Here is a 9,684-nt window from a genome sequence, read left to right as displayed (position 1 = left end):
CAATTTTTTTCATCAGCTATAAAGACAGAGGCTATATAGCCGAAAATTTCAGTCCTATTCTGCAAGCGCTGCTCTGCAAAAAGCCTGCGGCGCTCGGAGGAGCCTGGTCCTGGAGACCTCTTTCCACTCTTTACTCTCAGGATAGGAGGATGGGGCTGGGGGATTCTTTTTGGTTTTCTGGTTTTGTTTTGATCTGGTTTGGTCGGTTTTATATTTCCTATTTTTCTTCCCCCCCCCCTTTTTTTTTTCCTTTTTTGCCTTTTCTTTCCTGTCATTCTCCCAGCCAAATGCCGCCTTCGACCCTTTTGGTTTGATCTAGCAAAGATTGTGTCCAGATTATCTGAAATTGACACTGAAGAAGGTAAGGGTGGAAACTGGTTTCATTTTTCAGAGGGTTGGAAGGCTGCGCTGCGCCCGCCGCGGTGGCTCCCGCTCCGGGAGTAGGAGGGTGGGGGAGTGATTATGTATGCACCAGCTAATTCTTCCATCAAAACTTCTTGTCAGCGATGTCAGGATTATTTTTTTTTCCTTTTTATAAAAACACTTGATGTTTCAGGAAGTGTTAATCCCTGAAGGTTGGGGGATGAGGGCGGGGGTAGCAACGGAGTGGGTGTGGGTGACAGGTTTCTTGAGCCTGGTGAAGGCACCCTTTAGAGCCGTTTGCCTATCTTCACTGGAGTTGGGGGCTGCTGTGAAGCTGGGGACCGAAGGAGGGTTTCTTTGAGTCATGGGAGGGACAGACCCTTACCCAACATACTGCATTTGATGGAGGTGCCTATGGTTTGTGCGGGATGAGGAGCAGAAAAGTTCGCTTTAGCCTGTGATTTCAGATGTTTAACCCAGGCGCTGGCTTGACAAAACCCAGATAATTCTGAAATTGGTTTTCAAAAGATACAGAATGAAATAGATAGATAAGAGGATAAAAAATATATAGCCAGGAACCTGGGTTGCTTCTTTCCTCTTAATTTTTCTTGGGATCAAGCATCTCAGGTTCCATATCCAGCACCTAGACCTACCTTTCCATAGGTGACAGACATGGACAATTTCTTCAAGAGGAGCGATTTAGTTATTTCTCCATTGAATGATTCTAAGAATAAATTCACATTTCTGTGCATATTGGTTGAGGAATTTTTAAACTTTTTGTAGCTCTTCAAACTAGCACAGAGTAGGCGAAGGCTGAAGGGCCATCTGACCTAGCCCAGTTTCGGATCCCAAAAAGAAAGAAAAATAAAACATAATAATCGATGAAGGAAAACTGTGAACTATAAACATGTTTCCAATTTCAGATTTTTAAAATACTACCTAGATTTAGAACCTGGATTCTTGCACAACTAGACTACCACTTGCAGGACCACTCAGTCCCAGGCTTATGAAAGCCAAGACCAGTGGGAAGGGGGTTGGGGATTGCTGCTTGAGCCCCTACCGCCCCCACACCCCTGCCCCTTTTAGAGCTAGTGTGTGTGAGAGAAGATATTAAAGAGGTATCTGTTGTTTGGCAATTTTGCTAAGTCTGTCTTCACTACTTCGATGCTGTGCATTTGCTAATTTGGAGGCCTGGCCATTGACAAGCTTGCTCCATACACCTGCAAGCAATTTGCCGGCTCCGGTACCAGAGAATTGCAGAGATGGCAGCTCGCACCTATTTGATTTTTTTTTTTCCCTTTTCTCAATGCACAGCAAATTTGGCTTTCAGTGCGTTATCTCTTTTGTTAATGCAAAAAGATTCCCTGGGCGAAAAAATTGCTCATAATTACCAGAGAGATGGGGAAACTGCATTAGAATAAATAAACCTGAAATTACTGTAATTATGTTGTGTTTGATGGGCCCGGCTTGTAATCAAGAAGAGAATACAGTGAAATGATGCTGACCCTCTTGGGTTTGCAGCTGTACGCGCACTTTGGGGTCTTTTTTTGCAGAAAAGAGTCATTTTGATAATCATTAAGCTGTGTGTAACCTATTTCAGAAGTGTTTTAAAATGAGGTTCACATTTTTTGAACAAGGAGAAAAAAATCCCAAAATTGCATTTTGCCATTACAGACTCATACATAAGGAAAGGTTGTGTTTTCTAAGTGACAATTGTTAAGACATAATATTCGAAATCAGTATTTAATCATTATAATGAGGTATTGTTTAAATATAACCACCTTTAGATTATTCATAGTTTAATTAATATACTCATTATGAAAATCTTTGAATCAGATATTTGATGAACTACTTGTCAGTAACAAGGCAGCATTAATTAGGCCTATATTGAGATTAACATTTTTTAAAAGTGCAACCGCTTATAATTATAATAGAGCCTAACTAAAGACCGCCTTCGTTGAGCTAAAACTAATAATTTCTCTATTTGAACTGTTAGCAAGAGATTATTAAATTAGTATAAGCTAATATCTCAAAATATTAAAATCCGCTTGACCAAACAGATTTTGCCTGTGGCTTCAGGCGCTGAGTCCTGGCTGCTCCACCAGAGTTGGATGTGTGAGAGCAATCCACCAAAACCTCCCCTTTAGCAAAGTCACATCTCCAGGGAAAACCAAATGCGGAAAGTTCCCTAACCCACGGCGGAACCCAGCCTGGGAAATCCTGTTCTCCCTCTCAGCTTTGAGGCCCGTCCGCACCCGCCTCCGAGATTTGGCCTCCCGGGTTTGCGTTCCGGGTTCTGGAGACCAGCGGGAGAGGAAATGCCCCAATCCCAAGCCCTGAAGGGGCCTCGAGGTCCTCGGCTCCATCCCCCACTATTTCCCCAGCTCCCTTCACCACCGCCCCCTCCACCACGTCCCCTCCCCTTCCCAAAGGGCGTCAGAAGAGCCTGGAGCATCTGCTCTTTCACCAGCACCAATTGAAAAATGGGTGCTTGTCACAACACAGATCACTGCCTTCCCCGCTTTGCTCCCCACCGCGCGCTGCAAAGGGCCCCCCAAAGGCGGAGGGCCAGCCGGTACGAAGCAGTGTCGCAAGGCGAGTGCGAGGGAAGCGGGAATCGCTCAAAGCAGCCCTCGAGGCCCGCAGCTTCCCCGAGGTTCCTCCGCTTGGCTGTGGGGTCTGGGGTTGAGGTTGGGGTGAGATGCCAGGCCACCGGGTGGAGGGAGCCAATCTGGTTCTGGTTGATCGGAGTCCACTTTCTCCCGGAGAGAATTCATCGGAATGTTCCACTGGAGGTGCCTCCTTACTGACCTGGCCTCAGGACTGTCGGGCTAGGGTTGGGGCGGGGGGTGGGAGGGAGGTCTTGACTCAGCCGGCGCCTGGGTACCAAGGAGTCAATGGAGTCCTCCTGCCCTTCCCTTGGCATTTCCATCTGGGCGCGGAAAAACGCTGATGATCCTTATGAGGAAAGGGGCTTCTCCTGGTGGAGGAGCCCAGTGAGTGGGAGTTACTGTGGAGGGGCCCAGGTGACGCCTTGGGACTGTCCCCCGGAGCTCACTGATCGACTGGGTATAGCCGGACAGACGAGTCCTTCTGGCCCCTTTCTGGTGTCTGGCCGCGTTTTTTCCGCGTCGGGATCGCGCGCCCACCGGGCATGCAAAAGCGGTAAGGCCAGATCGCGGCGATGGCGTTGGGGGGCAAAGTCCAGCGTCCCTGCTTTCAATCCTCTAGGCTTCCGGCGAGGTAACTTGGTGAAGGGTGGCACAAAGTCTCCCATGCCAGCTGCCTTTGAGCTCTGCTTTCATCTCCTCTCAGCTAGCATTCACAGTCCCTTTGGTTCCTGAGACCCGGCTCTGTCACACAGCACCTGTTCCTGATCCCCCCCTTCCAAAGACCCTTGCCAGACAGTCGCTGCCCACCCTTCTAACCCAGGTAGGGATCAGACCCCTTAGGGATCAGAAGCAGAGCAAAATGAACGGTCCCAGCCGCTGGGGAGGGCCTTGCCCCTTATTCTGATGTGTCTGGAGCCAGGTGTCCCTACCTCTGTCTGCATTATCTGTCCCTAGAGTTGGAGGCCGGGCCCAGCCCACAGCACCCCTCACACATCACACCAGACAGCAGTTCTTTCTCGAAACCATAATTTTACTGTCTCAAAGAAACTTTATAACTTATTTACAAAGTTCTTTTTTTCCCAAGATACAAAGCAATAAGTTAACATTCTCAATATAAAACTAAACTTTGACATAGAGAACACAAAACACGGTTGATTTCAATTGATCACATTTTCCAAATTTCACAAGTAAAATGTCAAGATTCTCATTTCACAAAGCATCAGATTTTACAGCCACACACAACAGAACGGAAAAAAAGCTAAGCTTGTGCAACATGTTTACGGAACAATAATAATAACAATAATAATTAACAACAATAATAATATGTACAGCGATTAGATCCTGCATTGGAGCCTGGGCGTCCAGGGTGCTACCTGGCGTTTTTCTGTGGTCAAGCCTCTGGGGATTAGTGCTGCTTTTGTCTTTCTTTAAAGCTCATTGGCTTTAGGGCACTCGTATATGCCTGCCTGGTTTTTTTTCTTCACTGCCCATCGGTCCTCTCTCGATCTCCCCAAGGAGGGAATTAGGATCTTCCTTCTTGTCCAGGCAAAGCGACCAAGTGTTTTTCCCGAGTTGAGAAAATTGTGTTGGCTTCATTTCTCTATTTTTTTTCTTTTAAAAATAATACGGAACATGTAAAAATGCAAAGCATTAAGTTCCAACTTCTCCATACCAGTGAAGTACAAAAGTTACTGTATAAGTTAAAAATCACCAGGTCCTCCCTATTCGTTTTTCCGGGTGCATTTGAAGTCATCGGTACTCTTGGACCAGGCGTTCCTTGCGCTCCACAGAACTGCGAATTGGCCAACGTTCACCCTCAGGCGAAGTCCATTTCTCAATAAATAAAACCCCCTCCCTCCAATTTCCCCCAATTCCGGAGCGAGTTACACAGATGGTTAGGCAGGCCCAGGAGAAGGTCCGAAAGGACCAAACGTCCCAGTACCCCGAATGGGCGGCCTGCCGGCCCGAGCCTCTTCCGACCTGGTGACTTTTTTCAGAGGCCGCAGAATGAGGACAGCGGACAGACGAGGACCTCGACTTCGTCAGCAAACAGATACAGAGCAAAAGGAGACAAGAGACAGACAGAACAGGAAAAAAAAAAAAAAAAAAGCTTTTGCTTTTTCTATATTGTTTTTTGTTTTTTTGTGGGTGTTTTTTTTTTTTTTTTTCTTTTTCCTGATAGTCCCACACAGCTGAAGGTCGACGAATCGGGTCCAGCTGGCTCATCTTGCTGCTCTGGCTGTCTCGGGAGCTTGTGCCTGCGCTCGGAGGCCGCTGTCTGCTGTCACCGCGCGGCGTAGGCCGGGGCGGGGGCGAGGGCGTGGGCGTGGGCGCCAGGAAGTCGCCGGTCCAGACCGCGCGGGGCTCCAAGGAAGTGGCGGGCGTCCTGCCTTCGCTGTTCCTTCTTCTTTGGCCCTGGGCCTTTCTGCAGGCCCAGGGCTTGCGGACAGGGTGGATGGACCGGGAGGCGGGAGGGGCCCGGGCCGGGGGGAGACGGGAAGGAGGCGGGAGGGTGCGGGCGGGCAACCTCACATGAGTTGGGGTTGCTGCATAGCTTCTTGGTGCGCCGAGGGGTACCATGACGTGTAGCTGGGGATGTAGGAACCCGCGCTGCCGCCCGAGCCCTTCCCAGATGACGAGTTGGGGTTCCAACCGGGAGGCACTGGCGGGGAGCCGGCAGACAGTGCCCGGCCGTTGGCCAGCGCGCTACCCTCCAGAGCCGCCCCGCCCTGCTTCATCAGTTTCTTGAACTTGGAACGCTTGTTCTGGAACCAGATCTTGACCTGCAAGAGCGGACAATAATGTGACTCGGCTAGGTCCATTGTGCCTACCGTGGTCGTCGGGGAGATAAGGGAGCCGTGGGACAGTGGAGAAAGGATCCCCCTCGCCGCCCTGCGCGACTGAGCAGCTCCCTGCTGGAGGAGCAGAGCCCCACCACCACCTATAAAAACCAAAGCCAGGCTGCCAGCCGCCGGTGGCCCGCAGGGGCAAGCTCTCAGAGAGCCAAGGGTGGTGAGGAGTTAGGGGGGATCCAGGCCTTCGTTTGTCAGGGACTCAGCTCGACCCTCCCAATCGTCTGGGGGAAGAAGCAGCGCCTGCACAACATCCAGTCTTCAAGTCCAATATGAACATCAATAAAAGAATCGAGTGGAGGAAAGGAGTGGAGGAAATTTATTTGTAATGCCACCTGCTTTCTCTTTGCTCCATCCTTTCTGCCCTTGAGTGAGTCGGGGGCGTTGAGGAGGCCAAAAGGTTTTGTTAAACTTTTCATTTGGACTTACAACAACCTTTCCTTAGTGTCTGTTTGCTCTCCCCAGCTCTACTCCAAATCCCGGCCCAGACGTTGGAAACCTGCGCCAGTCCTGATCAGAAAGCCCATGGGCTCCCCAGAGTCTTAGAGCAATCCGGGAAGGAAGGTCCAGTTCCTCCTCCAGGGTCTGGGACTTGGGAGGTGAGAAGGCAGAGGAAAGGATTTCCCCATACCCTAACCCGGTGAGGAGGAGGAGGAGGGAGACAGAGGCTCCGGCCGGGCCCTGAGTGATTAGCCACACACTTTGAAGTCAAAGAAGGGATTAAGCCCAGCGTCTATTGTTCCAGTTGTTCGGGCACGTGTGACCTCAGAGTCCCCAAACAAAACGTCTAGGGAAATCCTTCCACGCCCTAATCAGATTGTCCAGGGAGTGAGGGCCCAGCGGCGGCAGTGCGGAGTACAGAGTGCAGCGACAGAGCCCGGGCAGAGAGAACTAGAGAGGAAGGAGAGACGCAGGGAGAACCAGGGATGGGACATGGACACACACACACGCACACACGCACACACGCGCGCACACAGTCTCCGACCCTGAGGCCCAGAGAGCCAGAAATGAAGCTCCGGGCGCAGGCCGGCCGCGGGGAGCCGGCTTGGCAGAAGGGCAGCGGCAAGGTACCTGCGTCTGCGTGAGTCCCAAGGAGGCCGCGAGCTCCGCCCTCTCGGGCAGAGCTAGGTACTGAGTTTGCTGGAACCTCCGGTTCAAAGCCTGCAACTGCAAACTGGAATAAATCGTCCTGGGTTTGCGGATCTTTTTCCCCTTGCCATTGAAGCGCACTTCACCGCCTTCCACCACCGTGCTCTTCTCCGAGTCAGCCCCTGGAGGGACAGCAGAAGCGGGGACTGCTGTTAATGCGGGGACAGCCTTTAGTGCGGGGAGCCGAGGGCGAGTGGCAACCGAGGGATGGCAGAGGCTGGGCCGATAGAGAACGCTCAAGAAAGTCCGAAAGCCAGGGAAGTTTCCCGTAAAGTCCGAGGGCCGGACCCGGGCCGCTGCAGGCGGACTGGGGCAGTTCCCAGGCGTGCAGTTCCTGCCTTTGCAGAGAAAGTTTGCTATTTTTGCAGGCGGTAGTTGAGGTTTAATTACCCTTAATTGCATACATTGTTTATAGCGCTACGCAATAAATAATTACTGCGACTAATACGTGCACATGTGGGTTTCTGTTTTCCAAAGGGGCATTGTGTGCTCCGCGCGCAGAGCCGCCCAGAGGCTCAGACAGTGCCAGGGGACGCTCTCGGATTTATCCTTTGCTGTATAGTTGGGAGTTGGGTGGAATTTTTTAAAAAATCTTTTCTTTGCTATGACAAGGATCCATACATAGACTGATACCCGAAACCTCCATTGCTCCGGCGCCCTCCCCACCCCCACCTCTCTCTCCCTCTCTCCCTCCTCTCTCTCTCTTCCTCCCCCCCTTCCTCCCTCCCTTCCACCCTCCTTCTCCCTCGCTCCCTTCGTACCCTTTCCTCTCCCTCTCCCTGGCAGGCGCACGTACCTGGGTCCTCCAGGCGGCTCTGGGCGAGGCTGGCGCTGCCCGGGTAGGACTGCACCGAACTGATGTAGGGGCTGGACGCGTGGCTGCTGACCGAGTTGACGTAGGGGTAGCCCAGCGGTCGGGAGAAAGACGAGGCCGAGCTGTAGGCGCCGTCGGGCTGCGAATGGCCCGCCGAGTGTAAACAGTGCATGGAGTAGTGCCCGTGGGACATGGGAGAAGGAGACATTTGCTGGTTGGGTGGCCCAAACTCCATAAACACCGCCTTGCCCGACACGGGGCTGTTGAGACTTTCTGGCATGGTGGTCATGGTCATCTCTTCTCGCGGGGTCTGGGTGTGGGTCTCTCTCTCTCCTCTGCTTCCCTTTTGGGGGTCTCTGTGTTTCTCAGGACAGGAAGGAACCCAATTTAAGCGGAACAGGGGTTTTCACTTTCCATTCATAAGAAAATGGAGTTTGTCTCTTTGAAAAGTCTAAGCATGATGCTGCCGAGCTCCCCAAACTCGCTTCAAAGCTTTGACTCAGCCAAGGTCATAAATATTCATGAGCTGGCGGAGCTGATTGGTCCGCTGTCTTGCATAATCACCGGGGATTGGTCCGAGGCGCTCCGGCTCCGCTGGACTAGAGCGGGCGAGGCGGCCGGGCCTCGGGAGAAACGCGTCCACACGTCCCGGCCGGGGCTCCTCTGCAACAGAGCGCGCCGTGCGGAGCGCACAATGGGCTGCAGCGCCCGCGCCGGAACCTCAGCGGCCCGTGGCTCTTCGGCCTCCCGCCTCCCCGGCGCGCCTAACTTCCCAGAAACCCACCAACCGCTCGTCGCAGCCGCCCTCTCCCCACTACTGTCCCCACCCTCCGCCCGCCCCCCACGCCGGGACAGGGGAACTGCTTCTCCTAGCCGCCGTCACCCGGTCCAGCGCTCAGCTTGGGCGACTCTGGAGCCCGGCCGCGGCCTGGGAGCGCAAAGTCGCGCACTGCCGGGGAGGGGGGGTGGTGGCACCAGAGGCGGCCAGCAGAGCGCTGTCCTCTCGAGAGTCGTGTGCCTAGCCCAGCGCTCTCCTTGGCCGCGCCTCCCCGGCCTGGATCCTCTCTGCCACATCCCTGGGATCGGGTCTGGGGCCCTCCGGGCGAACTCACTCACTCGGCCGCCGCGCCGCCGCCGCCGCTCCCAGGGGCCCGCTCGCATTGCTCCAGGCCCAGCTGGCCACTCCAGCTCGAGGCTGCACCGGTCTGATTAAAGCAGAGCGCGCGGAGAGCCAGGAACCCGCGCTTCTCCTCCCAGGAAAGGCGACCGCACCGCCCCCTCCCCCCAACACACACCCCCTCTTTCCCTCCCAACCTTCCTCCGCCTCCCTCTCCCCTCCACTCACTCTGCGCCGAATGCCCTGGACTCACTCGCCCCAAGGGCGCGGCGCTGAGTGGAGCCAAGGAGCCGGCGGGCTCAGTTCGGCTGAGCCTCGGATATCGGGTGGTCATTTTCCGGCCTCCTGGGGTCTGGCAAGAGTACCCGGGGTTTAGGAGTCCCGTGGACCCCGGAAACCCGCGGCAAAACCAGGCCAGTGGTAGGCTCGCAGATCTGGTTACGGACAGGTCTCTCATTGTCGCCCAGGATCCTCCTCATCTCCAGTGGTCAAAGCTGGCGCCCCTGGGCCTGGGGGCAGGGCTGGCAAAAGCTGCCACGGCGCCTTCTATCTTCTGGGGCGCTAGGTACAGAAAAGCGCACAAAAGCCCCCCGCCGCCGACACCACACAGCCACCCCCACGAGGCGTGGCGCGCACCACGCTGTCTGCGAGGGGCTGTTGGTTCCCCATCCCGCCAGCCCCACGGTGAATCCCAAATTACTTTGTTAGGTAATTAGAAAGTGTTGATAATTATTTCTTTCATAATTTAGCGGTGTGACGGGAACAGGGAAATGATCT

At 53.6% G+C, this 9,684-nt stretch overlaps 1 protein-coding gene across 2 annotated transcripts; it reads right to left on the bottom strand.

The window, feature by feature from the left end:
* Positions 1–5,474: 5,474 nt before the first annotated feature.
* DLX1 (distal-less homeobox 1) lies at positions 5,475–8,085 on the bottom strand. Of its 2 annotated transcripts, XM_059392780.1 has the most exons (3): positions 7,773–8,085; positions 6,899–7,098; positions 5,475–5,758 (listed from the first exon to the last, which is right to left on the bottom strand). In XM_059392780.1, the coding sequence occupies exons 1-3, from the start codon at positions 8,083–8,085 to the stop codon at positions 5,504–5,506; spliced, it is 768 nt and encodes a 255-aa protein (XP_059248763.1). In that variant the 3' UTR covers positions 5,475–5,503. The 2 variants fall into 2 exon arrangements, with proteins under 2 accessions (XP_059248763.1, XP_059248764.1); XM_059392781.1 differs by lacking the exon at positions 6,899–7,098 and having other exon boundaries at positions 5,593–5,758.
* Positions 8,086–9,684: the final 1,599 nt, after the last annotated feature.

The sequence above is a fragment of the Mustela nigripes genome, chromosome 3, assembly GCF_022355385.1.
Source record: "Mustela nigripes isolate SB6536 chromosome 3, MUSNIG.SB6536, whole genome shotgun sequence".
Classification (NCBI taxonomy): Eukaryota; Metazoa; Chordata; class Mammalia; order Carnivora; family Mustelidae; genus Mustela; species Mustela nigripes.
The sequence above is the reverse complement of the archived record's forward strand: the minus strand, read 5'-3'. Positions and strand labels throughout refer to the sequence as shown.